The sequence below is a fragment of the Protomyctophum parallelum genome (assembly GCF_964188405.1).
Source record: "Protomyctophum parallelum genome assembly, chromosome: 6".
NCBI classification, from domain to species: domain Eukaryota; kingdom Metazoa; phylum Chordata; class Actinopteri; order Myctophiformes; family Myctophidae; genus Protomyctophum; species Protomyctophum parallelum.
In genome coordinates, this window is record NC_139701.1 from 39,599,721 (window position 1) to 39,623,698 (window position 23,978).

General features: G+C 43.2%; 1 protein-coding gene across 1 annotated transcript in view; it reads left to right on the forward strand.

Moving 5' to 3' along the window:
- LOC310859952 (single-stranded DNA-binding protein 3-like) overlaps positions 1–23,978 on the forward strand; it is a gene marked incomplete at its 3' end in the record, with an annotated part of 33,707 nt that overhangs the window by 6,324 nt on the left and 3,405 nt on the right. Inside the window, exons 2-3 of the mRNA XM_083766719.1 lie at positions 10,838–10,910; positions 14,685–14,746. Of these exons, the coding sequence (XP_083622845.1) occupies positions 10,838–10,910; positions 14,685–14,746 (135 nt within the window). The remainder of the gene's footprint in view (positions 1–10,837; positions 10,911–14,684; positions 14,747–23,978) is intronic.

The window sequence follows — 23,978 nt, forward strand, 5'->3', positions numbered from 1 at the left end:
GTGTTGATTATCAGCTCTGTTAAGGTGCTCAGTGTTTCAGTCGCTACAAGCAAGTCTGTCTCGTTGAGTCGTTAGCAGCCACTTAACAAAACAGCTGGAAAGAGAAGGACTGCGTTGATGTCCCATAGCAACATAGCGTTTTAGGTACGAATATACCAGTGAGTGTGTGCTTGTGTATGTGTGTTCTGGCACAAAATGTGTGGGTGTACTGTGTGTAATAATGCAGCAGTGGGTACTTTATTCTTTTAAGTCTTGAAAACAGCTTAAAGAATTGTGTGCAGATATGAAACACACGCACATGCACGCACAAACACACAAACACACAAACGCACACAGAGTTGTATTACTATTACTATTACTACGTGTGAGTACATCAACATTTTAGGCGATTTCATGAATGCCATTTTTATAAAATTCTTTAACCATAACCATAAGCCAAAAAACCAAAAATAGCAGATGTACAAAGCCCATAACACGCCGCTTGTAGATCAGCTATTTTCCCGTGTACAACACTGACACTAAGCATAAATTAGACATAACTCTTATCTCTAGCCCCTAAACCTAACCCTTAAATGTCTAATCCTAAACCTAACCACAACCTCAATCTTTTCCTAATGTAAACTATTTTTTTCCCAACCATAACACAACCATTTCTCTTGTTGTGAGGACCTGGAAAATGTTTATTTCTCAAATTATGCCATACTTGCGAAGTTGCGGGGACATTTGGTCCTCACAATACATTTGGTCCTCACACGCATGCGCGCGCGCACGCACGCACACACACACACACACACACACACACACACACACACACACACACACACACACACACACACTCACACTCACACTCACACTCACACTCACACTCACACTCACACTCACACTCACACTCACACACACACACACAGACAATATTTATATAGCACACAGTGAACTAGACCTGCATCACACTGCGCTATTTGAGGTGGATTCCATTATTTAGCCAAGGCCTTGCCATAGAACCTGTGTTCACTTGCTACAATCCTTTATTCTCCGTTATTCTTTACATCACAGGTGGTGTATGTAGGTGGGGTATGCGAGGTTGGATGTAACTCAGCTTTTGCCCATCCTTGAAGTTTAGTGTATTAGTGTACAAACTGTATTATTAAACGATAGAAAGAAGTGCGTGCCCTAAGCCCTTGTGACCAGAGATAAGATCAACTTATATTGATCCCTGGAGAGAAACACAGAAGAAATTACATGCAATGAATTACTCCTCATAGTCTTTTTTTCAGCCTGCATTTATTGTCTCCACCAGGCCGAAGGCATGTGGGGAGAGTATGTTTTGCACTCCGTCCGTCCGCGTGTCCGTCCGTGTGTGTGTCCGTGTGTCCGTGTGTCCGTGAACAGCTAATCTCGGCCACCGTTAACCCGGTCGATGCCATATTTTGCACACACACTCCCTGGATGCCAACGATGAACCTCTGCCCCAAACTTTCCAGAACAGCCTGTTATAGCGCCACCAGGAGGCCACTTTGTGCAAAACAAGTTTTTGCACAGTACACATACAGATTTTGTCCAAACATCACGCAAATTGGTACACAGTCTCTCTAGAGCCATTCAACGAAAAGGGTCTTTCAGATTTATCAGACTCCATCCTGATTGGTTAAGATTGGCTTCCAAAGTTCACAGGAGTGCTCAGTTTCAAACAAAATGCTGCAAATCATGAACACATCGCGTGATTTCCGTGAAATTGTGCACCCACATTCCCACTAGGCCGAGGACGAAATGCCACATGAACAATTTCAACTCAGCCTCAAGGTGGCGCTATAACTGGCCGAAAAGTGTTTTACCTCTAACTGCACGGATCTGTGGATAACCTGGTGGAGACCTGTGCCCGGAAGGGCACTTTTTCTAGTTTAATTTGACTTCAACAGGGATAGTGTGACAGCTTGAAATTTAATGTGACCTCATTATTTAGAAACCTGAACCCAATTTGAAATGTGCACCTCATGAATCTAAAATCCTAATAAAAGGTAGCATTTACAAAAATGTCCGTAGTTTAACCAGAAGTGCCACATTGCACATGACTGACTGTCCTTCAAATGCGTGAGGGGGGCTGGGTTCAAAAATGACATCAGAAAAATAGAAAAGAACTCATCTGCTCCAAAAGGTATACTTTATTGACGACGTTTCGAGCCACGCCAATAAATGAAGCCATTTGAATTGAATGGCAATCAACTCTTTACTCTTTTGTTAACTAACTAGTTTCAAGTTTCTGCAAATTGATTTTCTTGCTGTACTGAAAATAATGAATGGAATTCCATCCAGTAGCATCCTTGAAAATGAAGCAGACTACAGTACATGCTCTGGAAAACGGTCAGGATTAAAGTCAAGTACAGTGAGTTGTGGTCTGAACCTGGTGGTATTGGAGGCTATTGTAGGCAAAAGTGTTAATTTAACTCACTAAATGCATAGATAGATAAACCTGTAATGTTCCATTAACCCATTCAGGACGGGAACCCCTTTTGGTGTTTTAAGGATTAGCCTATGTTATCTATTGAAAAATAGCAGATATACAAGCTCTTAGCGCGGCACCGAGCTTGTAGTTCTGCTATTTTAGAAAAATCGTGAAAATGTGTTGTAAATCTTTTAATATATTCTTTCAGTGCGAACTCAAATCTTTGCTTCTGGGGGGTCCCTGGAAAAACACATTTTCAGATGTGGTGGCAAAATACAGATAATTCTGTGGGTCCTTGACATGAAAAAGGTTGAGCATCACTGACATAGAAAAAAAATCTGAAAACCTTTAGAATTTAGAAGATTCTTTTTTAGAATCGGCCTTAGTCCTAAATGGGCTAAGACGTAAATTAGCATTCCATATTAAAATGTGTACAGTTAATGTTTGTTCTATATTGTTTGTGGGAGGGGGGGGGGGGGGGCTTTGAATGTGGGATTAATCCGTTTCTTTTTTTTTAAACAGGAGTTTGCTTTACATCATCTACCCCCTCGCTTGCGTCTCCCCTGTATTTACATGGAGTTTAATGGAGATCTTCAGGTCTGAATGCACGGTTTAGATTTTTCACAGATGGCTCTGCCATCTGCATTTTGGCCTTTTGAGGGAAACATAAAGAGACGCACACTCACACAGGCAGGAACACCGTGCCGGTGCTAAAGAAACCACTGATTTGCACACGCGGCCTTTGACTGACTGCATTTTTTATTTCAATGTGTCAACAGTCAATTAATGCTGCCTTTCGTTGAGCGCTTTTTGTGCATCTGCACAATTTTGTTAGTTTTCTCATTCAAAATAACAGAGACAGTATAAATATTGAAGCTACGTGCCTGAAGTCGGTAATCAGTTTGCCAATATAGTATGGAGTGCTTGTGTACAGTATGTGTATGCTTTTCATTAGTGTGTATACTACAGAGAGGAGAGATCATAAGAAGAGAGAATGTGGATGTGTTTTATTCTCTGTAAAAGATAAATCTTCTGGCTCGGGCGGCTAGTGTAGCGGTCCAGGCACCTAGGCTGCTAAGCCAGCCTGACGGCGTGTCGCGGGTTTGAGTCCCGATCCCACGTGTCACCTCCCCACCTCCTGTCACCATACTGTACACTATCCCATAATGGCAGAAAAGCCCCAAAATATATCTTATTTTGGTGGCTCAGTCAATTTTAATTTGTATTTATGGTATACAATAATATTGCCCTCGTTACCCTCTGTGGAAACTGGATATATTCCTCAATGTTAATATATATAACCTTTAATCCTCCGCCCAGAGACCCACTGCCCTCTGTCCCTTTTGAGTGTATAGTGTGTATTTTTTACTTTTTGAGTGGTGCAACCACTCCAAGGAACAGCAATGTCCGTGTGACTATGAGTACCAGTAGGGGCGCTGTTGTGCCAGAAACAGAGAGAGGGATAGTGCTGCACTGTTGCCTGCTAATGAGAGAGAGAGAGGTGGGGGGGGGGGGGGGGGGGAGTTGCACCACTCAGTTCACACGGGTGTGACTTTTACTCTTTCGGTGAAATGAGCGAGACGTCAATGGATGACGTGTTGGCAGCAGTGTCCAAGGCAGGTGAAGAGATCCATTTTTGTATGTGGTGGGTGGGAGAATGAAAGCGAACGTTAGGAGGTGAGTGGGGTGGACGGTGCATATACTGTACAATTCTTCGTGTGTGTTTGTTCATGTATGCAGTGTGTGTTGGTGTGTGTTGACTGTGTTCGTGTGTGCGTTAGTGTCTGCTGCGTGTGTGCGTGATGTCTGGATTAACCCATGGCTAAAGCCATGTGTGTTTACACCCTGCTTATTGACAATGATTTGTTTTGACAAAGGAAACAGCCATAACAAAGCCAAGCAAATATAAACAGTGTGTGTATCTGGTGTAAGCCTTGGCTGATAACGGCTTTACAGTAGCACAGGTGCCTTGACGAGGCATCAGCTCTGTGTCATTCACCTATATGTGATATGTTTATTCTGGGGCAGAAACCTCTTATCTCCATATTTTAACTTTTTGTGTTTTTTCGTACATTAACGCCGTACTTGATGATATAGCGTCAAGCATTAACTTGACTACAAGCATTAAAGACGTAGGGAAATGGAAAGATACGTGCATTTTAGTTTCACTCTGAAAGCTGTGTGTTTTTTAACCAATCAGAACGTTGCATCCCTTCAGGTTATGGGATGTAGCTCCACTATGTGCGCCATGCGTGACACATACGCTGAGTTTGTTTGTTTACATGTCATAGAGAGACAGGCAGCTAAGCTTGTGGCTTATTTGTAACATATAATGTTTTCAGATACATATTTTAGCGTGATGATTAAGTTTAAAACGAGTAGCCTACTGTCTGGATGTAATCTTGAATGAGATTATGAACTGAGTAGTTCTGTAATGTAATCAACATCAGCTGTGTTGGGACGGACGTGCAGCAATGGGAATCAACCAGGTGAATGTTTTCCCATTGTTTTGGCATCCATTGTTAGGAATACCCATATGATGACCACGGATATGCTCTAAAAGTGTGAAAAACATATTTTTCATTTCACTAGGTCTTTAAAAGTAGCAGATTCATGCAATATTCTGTATACTGTGGTACATTTCTTTTTTATTTATTTTATGCTGTCCCTACATGTTTTTTTCCCATCTTCTTTGCTGAGAAAAATTGCAAAACTTTGAATAAAGAAATAGTTTAAAAGAAAGTAGCAGATCCGCAAGCGACGCATTTTGAGCTTGCGTGATCTGCTACTTTAGCTATTTCTTTCTTGGAATCATGAAAAGTAACTGTTTCCACTTGACAGAGACGATATGCACAGATGCGTAACTACTTTCACTCACTCATTCAACACGTATGCATATACATTTATGAAAGATCCGCGATCCAATGCAGAAGAAGGTGCAAAACGAGCTCATCCCAAAACCTCTGTCCCTCACTTCCGACGTTGCATACCTTATCTAACCAGGCATACTCTCGGGTTCCCGTGAATTATTCAGTCGAAGACAGGAAAGTTAATTTGCTAACTGTCTGTGGTTTAACCATCTAAACTGCTGGCTGAGGGGGTGCTCGGGTCTCTGGAGGCCATGGGGAAGGAGCAGCGACGGAGGTATAAGGGGGCTACATGGCACACAGCCTGGGGCAACACGTCGGGTGTCTTCCCTGAGAACGAGGCTGGGGGGGATCGCCTTGATGTGTGGACACAGAGCAAAGTGTTTCGTTAGTCTGGGAGATGTGGGCCGGGTGAACACGACAGCGGGTGGGGGAATGAAGATGATAAAATGTAGTGTAGAAATGTTCTTCCCCCGCTTTCAGTCTTATATTCCCACTGTGTGACAGAATGGGTCAAATGATCCCTTGGTCTCTGGGGCAGAGAGAGAGAGAGAGAGAGAGAGAGAGACCTTTTGACCTTTAAAAGCACCTTTATTAAAACTCTGCAGTACATAAAATAGAGAGAGAGAGAGAGAGAGAGAGAGAGATGGGGCGAATAGGTATCTATGATAGGATTGCGCAATAACCAGTCGATAGCCTACATGGGGGTTGTAGTTCACAGATGTAATCTTAGCCATTGGTTGGTCAGCTGAGGAGAGAGTGGCTGTGGTAATTATGCTTACTCCAGTGATGTCACCAGAGTAAACGCCATGAATGTGAAAATACAACCCTTCCTTCCTGTTTCTTACTGCCATACCCTTGTCAGCTGCGACATTGTCCTTGTTCACTGCGTTTAAGGGCAAAATGGAGATCTTGACCTCATAAAATATGAATTAGGTTAATGTGATAGCCGCCATAGACCGTATGGGCATGCCCTGCAATGATGCATCATGGTATGGACATGGATTGTATCGTAAATATTGTTGTTTCTATATAGACTATGATAACCATCAGACTGAAAAGCATGGAAAGAGTGTTAGTGTGGCTTTAATCTCTATGACACAGGTCTTGTTCAGTATAGTGTAGCTCCCATATTACCTCACTGGCTCAACTTTATCTGCTTATCATCTACATGGAGGCAGATAACATCCACAGGCCCTTCTCCTTGCACCAACGCAACACATTCTCTCATTGACCCAAAGCTACACTTACTGCTTCTGACGGAGTAACAAAAGGTGTGCCCTGAAGCCTGGATTGAACGTGTGTTCTTAAATAATGCATTGCTGCGGGGGCAGGTGCCCATCACTGGGGCCTAGAACCCATTCAGATCACAGAAGGCTCCACCTGCATGAAAATTTCATGGGCACAGAGCTCATGGTTGTCTCTGTTCGTAGCTGTACTGTGTGGACCTGGCATATAGGAACTGACGCCCGCCGCTGGGTATTTCACACCATGCAGAAGCCCTTTTTCTTTATAAGTTTTACAGCAGCTGACTCCTCTCTTTATCAGCAACCCAGGGAGCCTAAACTCCCCGTGAATCTCTTAGTCTAGCCACTTTTCACCCAAAAGTTCCAGCGGCTGGAAGAACTAAATAGTTAAGGAACTAAAGCGTTCTGCGACTGAGAGTGTGGCAGTGTTTTATTCCACCATTTGGTGCTCTATACTGACATCCGGCCACAGACCCACCCTCCCAAGCTCATTGAGGCAATCGTTTTGTTCTTTATTTACATTTACTGTAGTCAATATTGGAGCTGACCATTACCCTGAATATGCCAGCTAAGACAATATCTGAAAAGATGCAGGCTTTTTACTTAAAGTGCATTTTAACAGTGGGCGACAGCCAGACGAATTTTCCGGAAGTGCATTATTTGTCTATGGGACCAGCGAACAGCCGTGATAGCAGGCGAACAGGTGATAGTCGGAAAGTGGGCGGAGGAACGTCGCCCGAAAAGATTCATCTTTTGGGCAATATTGTCCGGCGATAGTGGGCGATTGGGCGATAGCCAATGAAATTCAAGTGTTGCTCGCCGTTGTTAGCCAGGTAACAAAGTTGGAATAAAGTCTACTGTAGTTCCTGCTGCTGAAAAGACAATAGTTTTCAGATATATTTAAAAAAGGACCACAATGGAAACAAGTCTTGCTTGTGTATTTATCCTTTTGAATTCCTTTTCGATAAACTAATCAGTCAATCAATCAATCAATCAATCAATCAATCAATGATAGAGCTAGGTTCCAAAGTAACTGATGGAGACTGTTCATTCAGCAATCAAAAAACATGCTGGGGATTGTTGATCAGAGCAAACCTCAGAATGTCGCAAATCTTTGATTTCAATTAATGTTCCCATTTGGTAAAAGTAAAATAAAAGTGACTACAGCAGAGAAGAAAGCCCTTAAAAAGTAAAGCAGAGAAGAAAGCACTTAAAAGTCAAGCAGAGAAGAAAGCACTTACAAATGTTTCTCTCCAGGCTTGCTTGCCTCACATTATGGGTATGTTTAAATGGCAATTTCAAATGGCAAACTGTCACCACAGACAACTTTTAATTAAATGTGGCTGCACTGATCTTATAAACACTGTTGTTCACTTTCACCCAAGGTACTGAAACCGTCCATATGAGATTAATATTAATTTTTACAGCCAGTAATTTGTACATTGCTATATTCACCTGGAACGCGCCGTGATGCCCTTCAATGACCACAAGCCTAACCTGACAGTCCTTCAGAGGAAAACAACACCACGCTAACAAAGAGACATTCTCCACACGGAAAAACTAAAATTCGTACTTTCTTTGTACTTGAAATGGTTGTTGATATAGTTGTATCTGATGTAACAGTGAGAAATTTTAGAAGGCAGTGTGTGTGATCTGCAAGTCAAAACTGGTTTGGACCAGCTGGAGGATATAATCAGCGGGTGATGTCCTGGAGTCTGGAGATGACAGAGAACCAGGTCGTTCTACTCTGGTTTGGCTCATTATTGATTCAATCCGTATCAGGCGACATCAACCCAAACATCATAACTCTGCGTCTGCTCTGGCCTCCCAGGGATGTGATCGGCATGAAGAACAGCGCCTAGCCAGTGCAGTCGCTCTGCTGTACAACAGTGGCTCTCAACCTTTTTTTCTTTTCTTTTTTGAGCGGTGCACACAGCTCCAATGACTGGCCGTGTGTGTCCCTATGTCCCTAACTCCCTATGTATGTCTGTTTGCAGTAGGTACAGCTGCAATACCGCTGGGTGACTACCTTCAAGTGGCGCTGTATAGTATAGTTGCACCGTGCAGTTCACATGGGCGTGTTTTTGTTTGTTTTTTTTGCCCAGCTTTTACTGTGTGTGTAAACACAAACTTTGTCCTAACACAAACATTAAATGCCATTGACAATGAATGGACAATTTTGGGTGTTTGTGTAAACACAAACATTGCGTAACGCAAACATTGGAGACGAAGGCGAGGACGCAAATTCTGATTGGCCGGAATGAGATGATGTATGATGATGTACGTGTACGATGATAAGAGCACCCCTCCTCTTTTGCTCTGGACCACTTATTTCAAACAATCTTCAAGGCCATCCCCACCACACCTTCCCACAACAATATTAACTGTATATAATATTTTCCATATAATATGTATGTTCCCTATAGCTACATTTAATTGCTTTATTTGTGCAGGACTTTTCAGGCACCTATAGTCATCTTTAGGACCCAGTTTATATTTTAGTTCAGGCTTCTGCATGGGCAGGACCCCAGTTGTGAAGCTGTGTCTACTGGGCAGCTCACATGTAGCTACAGACAAACAGGAGGACCAGAATGTGTTCTTGAGGAAGTTACAATATTGATTTATGTTGTAAAAGTTCATGGTAAAATAATTCATTTGTATATTATTTAAAAAGTTCGTTTTTTGCTAAGTTAATTCCTATGCCACATCCATGCTAAAGTTGCTAATATTAGCTTTCTAATGTCCTTAGTTTCATGAGGCTTTGTTTAAGCTAAGGTTTGAAACATTACTTGCATAAGTCTGTAATTTACATGATTCTGTACCTTTTAGTGTGGTTCAGTGTGCTAAAGCTACATTACTGGCCTGTCACCTACACTAGGCCTATACTATAGCCTACTATTCAGTTACAGGCTGATTGAGTATACACCCAACTGTATTCATTTTCTTCTTTGGCTTTCATTTCCTAATATCCCACATTTGTATTTCTGTCACTGTATTTCAGATACCATTCATTCATCATAAACCAACCCTGTCTGTTTGTACCTCCTATCAAACATATAAAATCTATAATGCCACAATCACTGTCATCCTTGAGTCCAAGCTCCCTGACCAGAGCCCTGTGGTATATATAGCATAACCCCCTGAGCATAAACAAGGCTACAGCCTCCATTAAGGCTACTACTTTTTACAATGTATATTGCATAGCCTATAAGAACTAATAACACAGTATATTTTCTTTTCTTTTAATTAATATTTAACACATTAATGATCTTAAAGCCAGTTTGTGGACCGGTGTCACACACAGAAAAATTGCTGTTCTACAAGTTCATACGTTGACCATGAGCTTGATTATCTGTTATATTTGGCACGTGATATCCCGTGCAATTATGTACATCAAGCCTGGAATAGTCATTATTTGAGAATCGTCATTATTTGATTTAAAACTTTCCATAACACTAGTGTTTAAGCATTTTGTGGTTAAGCATTGTTGATGGACTTGGATGCAATATTATTTTTATATATTTTTATACATTAAAAAGTTTCAATATATATTTAAACATTTTAAGCGCTGTTTGTCCCTGGTTGACAAACGGGGCTGTAGAACACATCAAAGCTGAAGATTTCACAGGGTTGATCACATGCTGGTGCCTGTCCAGAGTCTATTGTATGGGAGTCATTGTACTACTAAATGTACTCCATGCAGTAGACTGTAGTAGTGTTACTTTTGCCCCCAAGCAGACATGAATAAAAACACGGAAGGGGTGTACAGCGGTCCATCTCCGGTCCAAAACTCGGAGACATGTTGGAATGGTACCACTAATGGACACCAAAAATGTCAGATATTCAGCGAGCTGCGTGCTGGTGTGCGGGGGAACAAACTCCCGCTGTGAGCGAGCATTTTTCCTTTCCTTTGTTTTTGTGGGAGTCTTCTTCGTTGTTTTGGTTTCAGCCTTTATGTCTCAATGGTGCAGTTCCTCAAACCAGAGGGATATGGCACGACGCCACGGAGGCTCTTTAGCTCAGAATTGTGAGGGCTTACATCACATAATCGCTGTTCCTCAATGAGCATGTTGAGCTTTTACACCGTAAAACCTGACAAAGTGGTAATATTTTAGCTGTAATTTTGCTTTGCTATAAATTTGTTTGAATGTACTAGCCGGGGAAAACAAAATGGGGATTGAGGCGTTTCGAAGAACATTTGGAAGGATGTGTAAATAATTTGAACCAAGACACTGATCCCCCCCCCCCTCTCTCTCTCTCTGTCTATTGTGTCTGTTTTGCAGGTTAGCTTTATATGTGTACGAGTATTTGCTGCACGTCGGCGCACAGAAATCAGCACAGACCTTCCTGTCAGAGGTAAGAAGTGCTTTTCATATTGACTTCCTGTAGTCAGCGGATGAATGGTATTCCTACTCTATTGTATGGCCAAACATGGAATTCACATTATGAGGCGCCCTGGGGTCAACTGTTGGGTAATCTCACCATTGTATCGCATCAGGTCATTTATTATCCCAACAACACAAGTATAGCAATATCATCAAATCAATGAGCCGGGACCGGTTGCTATAATAGTGGCAAATAGTTTAATACACATCATTTAACCTCATGGACCCCACCGTGCCAATTTTAGACATAAATCGGTCAAAAGTACCACTTCTACAGCTCTGTGAGCGTAACGATCTGCCATTTAAAAATAATAAAAATATATATCATTAATTATTATTATTGTACAGTATGTGGTTATTGTTAAATGTAACTTTCAGGCAGTTCTGCAGCTGGACTATTTAGTCTGACATTATCCCCTGAACAGTGAGTTCAAGTCTCTAATGTGCTGCATCCTCTTCCTTAATGGACGTCCTTCCTGATAATGGTCCCTGCCTTCTCCTCCAAAACACCTCACTGCCCTGTTGCCTTTATTCAGCTCCACTTAATACACTCACTGACACACTGTGAGGGCCTTATTGGCAAATGCCGGTGCATATAATCTGCTATTTGGGTTTTACAATTTCGGAGCATCACAGAAGTGGCGTGTCTTGGACGGAGGATCAGTGATGGGCTGTGTCATGTCGTTCATTGAAAAGTTACCATGTGGCACATGGATGACGTGTGTAAATGAGCGGTTGCTAGGTAGTGGCTGAGTGAAAATAAGGATTCAGCTGCACATGCACGAGTGGGACTGGGATCCCATGCTGAAGCACAAAAGCTGCACCGGTGTAACACAATAGCGATGATCCCGGTTGTGTGTGGCTTTGTGGCACTATAATGCTTCAGATTAATGGGCTTTGTAATAACACATAAGAACTTTAATTAAGTTACAACAAATGTCGGCGTGTTAAGTGCTAACCATGTACTTTACGTTCAAGAGGGTTTTACATGCTCTTGGCAGCGTTACAAGGAACAAATATAAGTCTTATTTAGATAAAGTTTTTTTATTATATCTGTCTATATATTTATACCATGGCCATGGTGTATAGGCAATTCTAATTAGCTGGAGACTGTGCATTTTCATCACCATCTTGGATAAAGGCGCTATATAAATTTACCATGTAATACTAGCTACAAGCTATCCTTTCTCCCGCTTGCTGGATTAGTATGGTGATTGTTGAAAGATGTAGAATGTTTAAAGAGTGTATTGCCCCAACATATGAATAAACAGCACTACTTGTATTGAATTGTACAATATCAATATGTTGGTAATGCACATTGATTGATCTTTTGGCAATCAATCATATTTTGACAGTCTGCACTTGAGTGTCTTTCACGCTAATTGTATCTGGGAGGAACTGTTCCTTCATTTGAATGTTTTTGATCACCGCACCTGTAGGAAATAGTAACACCTCTTTCAGTTGTAAGTTTTCAAAGACAGATAGTCTGTCAAGCAGGCAGGCAGGGCCGGAGGCTGTCCCCACTGACAACAACCAGGAAAAGAGCTAAAATATGAAGAGATGGGGAACAGCACTGGGAGATTAAGTAGCAGGACTGAAGAGAGTCTTGCTGATTGCAGAACCCTTCTGGGTGAATCTCCTCCCAGAGATTGAGTGTTATTGGTGTGCTGCTGGAAAGGGGTTAAGTTCTGGGTCATAGACAACTGGAGACACGCACGCATGCACACACACGCACGCACGCACAGTGTAGAAACACACATTCCATCCACGAGGCATGGGTACTGAGCCTACTGAGTTAATCTGATGTCAGTTGTTGGTATTGTACGCATACACTGCAATTAAGAAAAAACTAAAAGTTGAAATATGGAAAATAGAAGGTTTCTGCCTGACAGCGATGATATACAGTATATATAGATGTCGTCATGGTCCATGGTTAGACTAAGTTACAGTCGGGTAAGAGTTTGATTTTACTCACAGTCAAGATCATAAATAAAGACTTAAGGATAAGAGCAGCTCCACATTTTGCCTCCACCTTCCACGGCCACCGGCTCTTAGTTCCAGCGATAGCCTTCAAGGTCTTGAGAAATTCTTCCGTGTGATCAGAAGCAAAGTGTTGTAATCAATCATGATTCACTCAGCATTAAATTACCCTGTTAATATTCACCCGTCAATCTCACATCCATTCCACACAGGTCAGATCATCTTTTTCCTGGGTTTTCTCCTCAACACTTTGGCTCTCTCTTTTGTGTTGTAATCTTCCCTTGCCCAGTGGAGGAAGACCAAGCACTCTGTTTTTAGAATACCACAGTGTAAAGCTTTTTCCCCCTGTCCTGCACACTTAGAGTATAACTCTATTGATGTCAAAATAATATACATGCTGAAAATGTATGCAACCCCCCCCCCCAAGAGGCAATATTTGCCTCTGTGCTTATATTAGTGGAGTAAAAAATAGAAATACTCAAGTTAAGTTCCTAAGCACAGTGTTTGAGTATTTACCCAACCTAGTAGCACAACCTCTCTCAGTGTCTCAGTGTTAAATGAACACTCAGGACTTCACAGTGTACTGTAGTACAGTTACTAGGACAGATAAGGGTGTTCTATTCCCACAATGTGTGCTGAGGGAAGGGAACCCACACCTGGCTCTATTGGACTCTGATGCCTCAATTAGCCTCTGTACCTCCCTAAGAGTGCACATGGAATGCACCCTCACTCACTCATCCTCTCTCTCTCTCTCTCTCTCTCTCTCTCTCTCTCTCACACACACACACACACACACACACACACACACACACACACACACACACACACACACACAGTTGTTTCATTTTCTATTGAAAAAGAAAAGAAAAAAAAAGAAAACGGCTTATGCACCTGCTTTTGTGATATTTGGTTTTAAGGTTTTTTTTGTGTGTTTTTGTATTATATCTTTATGTACCTGGTTGACTATGTCAGGTATGTAAAACCATTGTAAAATCACCTTGGTCTCAGTTGGATTCCCCTGGGAAAAATAAGTAAATAAATAAAACGTAACGTAAGTCTTTAGTTATTGCAACTGTAGGTTGCAGATTACTATGAAAACCTGCAAAACCTGTCAGTCCGCCCATCCGTCAGTCGATCCGTCACACCTCCATATATGAACATTCAGCGAAAATAGCCCATCTGCAGCAATACGCTTGTAGATCGGGTGTTAAGGAAAGAGAGCTAGTCGGAGTGGCTTATTTTTTTAGCGTGTCGTAAGTCCTATTCGTACTCCAGTTTTAGGTGATAAGGTGACCACTGAAACGGTGGTTAGTAAAAACTGAGAGATGTGTTAGGGTGAGCCGTGTGTGCGTGCCTGCGTGTAAAGCAGAATAGCTGCTATCTTTGGCTGGATCTTATCTCAGTGTCCAGATACAGGCTGGAACTCGGTGGGTCTCTAAAGGCCTCTGGAGAGGACTGCTGCTTGGAGACGACAGAGTGTCTGATCCACACTTAACTGCACTGACCGACTCTACCTACCTGTGTCCATTACTGCCTGTTCCTCTCTCTGACAGTCGGTCCCCCTGTTTGTCTGCCCACAGTGTGTTTGGAGTGAAGTTTTACTAAACAAACATTACAGTACATCATAATGCCATGTCACACTGCAATGCCTAATGGTTTTGTTTCCCTCCCTTCTCCCCTCTGTTCATGTATCCTTCTTTCTTTCCTTTCTCTCCCATGCCCCCCTCTCTCTCCCTCCCTCCCTCTCTCTTTCTATCTCCTACAGATCCGATGGGAGAAGAACATTACACTAGGGGAACCTCCAGGATTCCTACACTCATGGTGGTGGTACGTGTTCATTTATTACCTTTTAATACCCGTTACTTCAAAGAGTTTTATTGTGACCGAAGGTCCTGTTCTGACATTCCATATGTTGATCCTTCCCCATCCATCCTTCCTCTTAAATGTCTCCCTTTTGGCTGATACCTGTCCATTTAAACTCTAGATGGGCCTTCTCCAAAGTTATTTAACTTATTTGTGCAGCCTCGCCCGGCAGCCGGCGAAAACTTCAACAGGCCCTAAAATTAAGGCCTGGCCCTACCTGGGTCCTCATCAAACCCTGTACACTCTTAGATCTCCATATATGGAGCTGACCTGTTCTGACATTCCATATGTTGATCTGACCTCATCAAACCCTTTACACTCAAGACATACTCCATATATGGCCAGTGCTCACTTTTTGCCCTCAGGTGTCTTACTGGTATCATAGATCGAAGAGTGTAGATTAAGGGAGTTTACTCATTTTCTTCTAAGGACGACATTGGACGAGTTTTATTAAAAGTCACATTTCGCCTAGAACGACATTGTACCAGTTATTAGTTTATAATGCATCCAGCATCGCTATTATTATTTTTACCGGTTCTTTGCATCTCCGTCGCCTGGCAACGCTTTGCGTCCGCGTTGTGATGTCATTGAATATTTTCCCTCCGTCTTTAGCGACGGTCTTTAGCGACGATCTTTAGCGGCGTCTTTCTCGGAATTGAAGCTCAACTTGAGGTGATCATTAGAGATGCAACGATACAGATTTTTCAATTCCGATCCGATATATTAATTTTGAAATTTCCCGATATCCGATATTTGCCGATCCGATATTTGCTGTAGGCTACATTGCAAAACAAATAAATACAAAAAATGCATTAACTTTCAATAAGCCATTTATTAATTGTACAAATGCCTTACATTTAAATTCAAAGAGGGGATGTTTATGGTTAAGTGTTTAACCTGTAAAAATAAGACTAAGAAGTGTTTAACCTGTAAACCTTAAGGAAATGGCAACCTGTTAATTAATACTATGGTTTATTATTATATTATGTGCAAAGGTACATTTTTACCCCTAAAGTGATGCCTGCATGTAACCTGTTAATTAATACTATGGTTTATTAATAATAATAGTAATTATTATTATTGCTATATACACGTGGTACCTTTTTACCCCTAATGTGATGCCTGGAATCAGCTGCGCTATCATGTGACAAAAGCCTTGAGCCTTACCGACAGAACTCGGGGAGAAAGAAAATACCTCAGGACGTTTGTTATGGCGCTAGCTGTTGTTGTGTTGCTACTTTAGTTTGCAAACTCTGTCTTTGTCTTAAGAATTGCACTACACTTACAATCTGAATCAATATTTGAGCTTCTGACAACAATGTCATGGTTTGATAACTGAGCCAATTATATAAAGACGGGCCCAGGCCGTGGCGTAACGGTCTGGGCACCTGACTGGTAATCCAGTCGCAGTGTGCCGCGGGTTCGACTCCCGAGCCCGACACGGCCTTTACTGCATGTCATCCCCCCATCTCTCTCCCGTTTCCTGTCAGCCTACTGTCTGTCCCTTCAAAAATCAATAAAAGGCGTAAGCCGCAATTTTTTTTTATAAAGACGGATTTAACCGCGACGACGACGCGCGCTTATTATTCATCATCATCATCATCGTCACGTCACAGCAGCATTTTTTTCAATGGCAATAATAAAGTTACAAATATTTAATCACACGCTAAACAGCACGTGTGTGCAGTTAATATATATAGCAGAAGAATGGATTACAAGAGCAATCTCAACAACAATGTCAGAACGCAGCTCCACACAACTGAACTGCGCATGCAGTGACTTGACTGATCCGTGCGACGACGGGTAAACTTTATACTTTTAATACTGTTAAGTCTGTAAGTGATTCCATTCTCTTGGACTTAAACACTCTCCATTCTTCACGAGAAAAAAGCCCCACTAAGGTGCAATATGCACCTTAGTGGGGCTTTTTTCTATAAACTGTTTGCAGTCTGTACATGTACTGGAGGTTGGATTCGCTCACTGCACTGTCTGTGCAGGACGGACTGTAGTAAACATTAAACACGTGTCCCCCTCCTGTATCGGAGCGTGTATCGGTGGCGTCAAATCCGATCTCCGATACATTAATTAAGCTGGATCGGAGGCCGATCCCGATATAATATCGGATTGGTTGCATCTCTAGTGATCATACAGAACATAATTGTTTTAGGAGCTCAATAAAAAAATCCCTGTGGCCTCGCAGTACTATATTAGCGCTTCTGATTACAGCGAAAGTGTCTATTGGCTGCCCCGGAAATGATTGATTGTTACTTCCGGTTCAACAAATCAGCTGGTGGCTCTTCAAAATAAGGGCTTACGGCTGAAAAGCTCTATGGTGGCAGAGACCTTAAACCTGGTGGGGAAAGAGATAATATAACTACAAATTGACACAAATTGTCTCAAAAGTTTGTCTCAGAAAGCGTGCACCTCCAGATGTCCTGGTACTCCGAAGTATATAGTTCGGAAAGCCTTTCCGAACGGGAAGCTTTTCCGAGGTCGTAAAGGAGCACGTATTGGCCTTTAGACCACATCAGGCAGGTTTACTTAATTTAGACAGAACGGTGAAGACAGACAGGAAACACCAGGGCAGAAAGGGGGACAGAAATGATGCAACACAAGACTCCAGTAGGAATACAAACGGGGACGTTGCCATTTTGCGGCCGAAGCATTATCCGGTCAGCTACCAATACTCTCCGTCTTAAAGACTCTCCTCTCACGCACACACGTCTTTAAACGGCTCACGTGCGTGCTGCCGAAGTACTCTTGATGACCTAAAAGAATGTGGACATGTGGACAGGGACAATTCCCAGTAAAATCCTCGGTGTTCATTTTTCAGTCCGTAACTCTGATATAACCAATGTTATATCTGTACTCTCTCAGAGTTAAATGGACACTAAGCATTTTACAGCGTAATTGCTGGGAATGCTAAGTGCATCATGTCACACATGTTTAAGTACTGCTTCCCTTGGTTTCCATGTGATTTGATTGACACGCCAGCTAACTTCCCCTCCTCTGTTATTTCAACTGAACCTTAAAAAAAGGAAAAGGAAACCCTCAACATCTGAACCATGAGTCAAACTGCAGATGGACTAATCAAAGTCAAAGTCATGCACAGCTCCTTCTATCCCAAATAGTTTGGTTTCAGAGTTGAGGAACTGGCCCGCCATGCGGTTCAGAAACCTGATTCTCCTTTTTGAACAGAACTGGGCTCCGTGTGTGTTTTTCCTGCCCTCAAACGCTGCTTTTAAAGCAATCTGTCAGACGTGTTAATGCCAGATAAATAGAGTGTATTTTCTGTCTGGCTTGGAGAACGGAGCCATTCGGCTGACAGCCCTGACATGTACAGTAGTTCTCCCTCTGTCTAAAGTGGAGGAGACGTCGGGAACACCCAAAATGCAGGGTTCCCCTTTCCAGCTGACAGGCCAAGAGCCGGGAGAACCTGAGTTCAGAGCCAGACGAGGAAGAGAAGCGCAGTGGCAGGCAGGCAGGAAGGCCGGCCGGCCTTCAGGCATGGCACAGATCTTTGACAGGAAGACGGGTATAGAGCGCAAAACAAAGCAGCCAGGCGGGCAGACAGACACAAAGTTTTGTAGATTGGCACTGAAAAGAGAGGCAGCCAAACAGGCAAGTAGGAAATTGGGCATGACTGGAGGTTTGGAGCAACTAGGCAGCCAAACATTCAGGAGCAGCGAAAGAGACTGCAAGGAGATTAGAGACTCGAGAGGCAACAGGCAGCCAGGGGCGGGTGTGGGGGCGGTGGAGGACAAGAGGTGGGCTCTGAGAGGCTGGACGGGGAAGGCTTTGTTTGTCATTCGTCCCTTCTTTCTCGTCCCAAATCCCCCGCCAGCGAAGCAGTGATTGTGACTTCATTCATTCTACTGTGGGACCCACATGGTGTAATATTGCAGCCTGTTGACACAGTTCATAATGGTCCTTTTTGGAGAGCCTGGCTTCCATCATCCTGACAGCTCTCCACTTGGACAGCTACCAGTAATACTGACAGACTGACATACACAAACATACAGCACTGCATACGTTTGCTCTCGCCTTTGACCTGACCAATAAGAGGAATTGGGGAGACCTGCTCTCTCTGTATGCGTGCGTGTGTGTGTATGTGTGTGTGTGTGTGTGTGTGTGTGTGTGTAAGCCTGAAAGGAGAGTGGAACAGTTGCCGTGTGTACGTCCTTCTGACCTTATTGATATATTTCAACAGAGTGTGAGAGAGTATGTGTCTGATAGTGATAGCAGAATGTTTTTGGATGACCTAGCATGTACTTGTGTGCCTGTGCGTGTGCACGTGTTTGTGTGTGTGTGAGTGAGCGTGTGCACTGTGCACGTGTGTTTGTTTGTTTGTGTGTGTGTGTGTGTGTGAGCGTGTGCACTGTGCACGTGTGTATGTTTGTTTGTTTGTGTGTGTGTGTGTGTGTGTGTGTGTGTGTGTGTTTGTGAGCGTGTGCACTGTGCACGTGTGTATGTTTGTTGTTTGTGTGTGTGTGTGAGAGAGCGTGTGTGTGAGCAGTTGGAGAGCAGGCTGATGATTAGCCAGGCTGAGCAGGGCAGGGCCCCAGTGCGGTATGACCTAGCCGAGGGGCGTCTGTCTGAGCCCGCAGCACGTGGACATGGGACTCACTGGGGGTGGGGGGTGTGTGTGTGTGTGTGTGTGTGTGTGTGTGTGGGGAGGGGGCTGGAGTCCCTGCCCCCCCAGACCCCCAGCCCCCCTCCCCCAAACAAAAGCTCCAGATGGTAGGGGAAAGCCACCAAACTCCCGCCACCCCCCCTCCTCCCGCCTCCCCCCATCCCCTGCACTCCCCCTCCCTCAACCTTTGTCTGGAGGCCTGTCCTTTGTTTGCGGAAGAGAGACCCCAGAATGGATTAACTCCTTGCATTCCAGGCTCCTTTTGTGTTAAACAGCCAAATCCGAGATCCCCCTATCCATCCTCCTCTTACTTCCCTCCTCTCTCTCTCTGTCTCTCTGTCTCTCTGTCTCTCTCTCTCTCTCTCTCTCTCTCTCTCTCTCTCTCTCTCTCTCTCTCTCTCTCTCTCTCTCTGTCTCTCTCTCTCTCTCTCTCTCTCTCTCTCTCTCTCTCTCTCTCTCTCTCTGTCTCTCTCTCTCTCTCTCTCTCTCTGTCTCTCCATGTGTAGGGTTTGTCCCACGTAGGCCCTGTCTCTAGCAGTTTCCTGTTGGGGGAGGGGGGGGAAGGGGGGGGGGGCTCTGGTCTGCGAGCGGCTGTGGGGAGGGTTATGCTTCTTTTTTGGGGGTGTGTGTGGGGAGGGGGGGGGGGGGGGTCATCCACATCTGTTGTTGTGCGTGGAGGGATAAAGAAAGGTCTCGGGGAGGACTGCAGGTGTTGATTGTGTCATTAGCTCTCCCTCTGTTGGCCGGCGCTCGCTCTCTCCTTATCCTAGAATCGATTGCTTTAACCAATTTTCACTGGACAGCTACAGAATCCTCGAGCTCTCCCACCCCGCCACAACACACACGCACGTATGCACGCATGCGCACACGTGCACCTCAGCACAAGACAACATGTGTAGAGGTATCATCTCTGTCATAGCCCCTAGCTGACATTCCTCTTGGCAAGGGGGAGAGTAAACAGAGTGTAACTATATGGGCTCTGCTCTTAAATCTCTGGGCCGCTTTTTTATAAAAGCAGGTATCGGACCGGAAACACGAGCTTTGTAGCTCCTCTCCTCACTTTATACTCTAAATATCCTGTCCTCTTCTTTTTATTTTTTATAAAAGCAGGTATATCGGACCGTGAAACACGAGCTTCGTAGCTCCTCTTCTCTTCTCACATCACCTCTCATCTGTTTCTCTGAGAACGGAAAGCATGCTCACATAGTTTTCAAATATTTGATAATCTTAAACGGAAGCCCCTCGAGGAGGCTCAGTATAAGTCAATACAGGAAAGCGAATCAAGGACGTGCCGTTTGAATAAACCAGTATATCGTTAGGCTTGTCTCGGTCACAATGCCTCAGCACCACCACAGGCTTGACAGCGGGGACGTGTTCCTCTGTTGGTATGTACATGTGTTAACAATATGCATCACTCATCGGCTTCTGCTCAGGCCTCTTTTTTTCTTGGCTCCCCTCCTTGTCAAATCCTGTAGTTATTATCTACAGTCCAGAGAGAGGGCTTCCTGTTGCAGTAGTACACAGCAGCTGATTTCCATCGCAACGTGCTACTGTCTCTGGATGCGTCTGTCTCTCTGTCTCTCTCTGTCTCTTTCTCTCTCTCTCTCTCTCTCTCTCTCTCTCTCTCTCTCTCTCTCTATCTGCCCCCCCCCCCGGAGAATAGCCGGTACTTCAGTGGAGGTGATGAAGACAACTGGAAAAGATCCCCCTTCTTTCTTTTGATCAAAGTTTCTTTATGAATTTTTCAAGTCACTTATGAGTCAAAAATAGCATACAAATATTGTTGAAAATTTTACCCCTCCCTCCCCCAGAGTTCCCACTCTGAAAGAGCCTTTGATTTGCGTTTTGTGTCCCATTTAGAAGAGCCTATCGCCGCTGTCGGGTAGACACCTTGTATCTCCATATTTCAATGTTTTTTATTATTGTATTTTTTCCTCCTAAATGAATGCCCTTCATCATTCAAGTGTTGAATGATGAAGAAGGGCATTCATTTTAAAATAATAATAATAATAATAAAAAAGGAAGGGTTTTGGACATAGAGGTTTTCACCCGACAGCGACACTGTATTGATAAGCGGAAGACAACGTCACCTGCATGGTTGTCTCTCTCTTCCACCCTCTCTCCTCTGATTGGCTGGCTGACAGGTTGGCCCGAAGTCTCTGATTGGCTGGCCGACAGGTTGGCCGAAGGCGCACATGTAGGATTATCGCCGTGGCCGCGACACCAACCGCCTGTGTGTCTTTCTGCCTGTTTCTTTGTTTACCCTGCCTGTTTTAATGGAAAGGCACATTCTAGCCACTGGCTTTGTCAAACCCCAGTTAATTGCAAATAATTATCATGATGGCATTTCATTTTAGTAATTGTCTTCTCCTGGACGGCTGGACGCTAATCCCTTCCTGTTCTGAAGTGTGTGTGTGTGCGTGCGTGTGTGCGTGAGTGTGTGAGTGCGTGCATATTTGTGTGTGCGTGAGTGTTTACGTGCATGTGAATGCACACACGTAAGGATGTGCAAATGAGAGTTACCGTGTGTGTCTTGCCTGTACGCATGTGTGTGTGAGTGCCCACCTCCTCAAGTTATGTAGTCATATGGTTTCTCATTTGAATGGATGACGCAGAATTTGCATGACCTCAAGCTGTAGTTTAAAACACACTCCTGCCAACTACACACCATTATCCATTTACACTTAGGTATGTTCTGTAATAGTTTGCAGCTGAAACAAGAACATGATGTAAAACAAGAAATGATGACATAGTCATATTATTACCAGCTGCTTTTATATTTGCGGTGGTGGTGGTCCACAGTAAGAAATATAGAAGATCTACATTAAGCTCCCAACGTGTCGAGATATGATTGTGATGCATCGTGAGCTTGTAGATAGGCAATTTTTTTTAACAATTATATTTATTGCATTTTTCAATACATAACACATCAGACAATACAATTACTTAAAAAAACTAAAAAACAAAACCATACAGTACATACATATATAAATACAATATAATAAAATAAGGGCACTTAGACTGGTAACAACAACAGTCATTATGGCCATAAGTCCAAACAACAGCTGCAGAGAATACAATTAGACATTTTCAGTTTCCACCATTAAATAAGATAAATCATTAACCGTAATATATTGGATAAACCGTCCCCATATTTTATCAAACAATGTCAAACTGTCGTGATTCTGTCATGATCGTAACAGCTCAACACTTCCCAGTTAGATCAATGTTTAAACAAGGATAGGGTGATGAAGTTGTAGCATAGTATAGTAGGCTGCTGCTATATTATTCTCACAACATGAAGTTATACCATGATGTCGACCTAAATGGCGTTATGATGAACAAGGATAGGATGATGAACATATTTTTGGACCACAATTCTTATATGAGACGACTCAAGTAATTGACAATATATAAAGTCAGAACACCAACTTTGATGAGGCAGTATAGCTTTGTTTTACAAATACAAGGTTTTCTTAATTCCTGCAAAAGTATTTTTTCATTCCCTGAAATATGAACATTTTGGAGTTAGGTGGTTTCTTCCCGACAGCAGATCGGACGCACGCACGCACACGTGCGCACACACACACACGATGCACACACACACACACGATGCAGTCTCCCTTGTCTTGTTAACTTCTGTTCCTTGTACATCTGCTCCTTGTCTGGAATGGATGCCTCAGGGCAAAGCTTCTTGTCTTTAAACTTTATCTTTATTTTTAACATATGTCTTTATCTTTAAACTTTTCCCATTCAATAGCCGACTTCTATTTTAATTAATGTGTTTTGACTTGCTTGGCAGGCATGTGGCTGCCCTGCCCTGATACTGTAGCACGGTTTATTGTTCTTTTCATATCAAGGATCCACAACAAATGACAGGCTATAGTTTTCACGGTGTCCTCCAACAACGTATGAATCACCAAAATAATAAAAATCGAAAGCACAAAGAGGACATGGCAGAGTTTGTGATTTACAGTACGATTTTAACTTCCGAGTCGTAAAGAAGGAAATGGAACAACTCCTAGATAAGAGTGAGTCACATTATCTTGCCGTGCAACCAGCCATCCAAACAAACCGGCTGGGGCTAAAACATCCCACGGATTGAAAAATGACCAAATGTATGACAGGTTGCCGGTGAGCGATTCTCTGACACACACACGGTTATGGGGCGATCAGCTAATATTTTCTGCTCCATTTTGCAGTCTGTCACATCAAGTGTCAGGGCTGTTCTACGCCCGCTTTCCTCACATCAGCACGAAGAACAAAGCAGAATATTTACTCCTTTTGAATGATGGCAAGACAGAGTAAAAGGAAAAAAGTGAAACATTTTTTCAAGTCCCAATTCAGCAGTTTATTTTAATGCGCTGTCCATTAAATCAATATCATCAACGTGAGAGAGAGAACTCCTTAACATGCAGCCAAGCCAGGTACTTAATTTCTGTGCAGTAATTAAGGGCCCATTTGGAGTGGCCGGACCTGGTGGCCTCTGACTGCCCTGGAGGAGTGGGATTGGTCTAATTAGCTAATATGACCACGGCTGATTGGGCAGTAAGTAATATAATC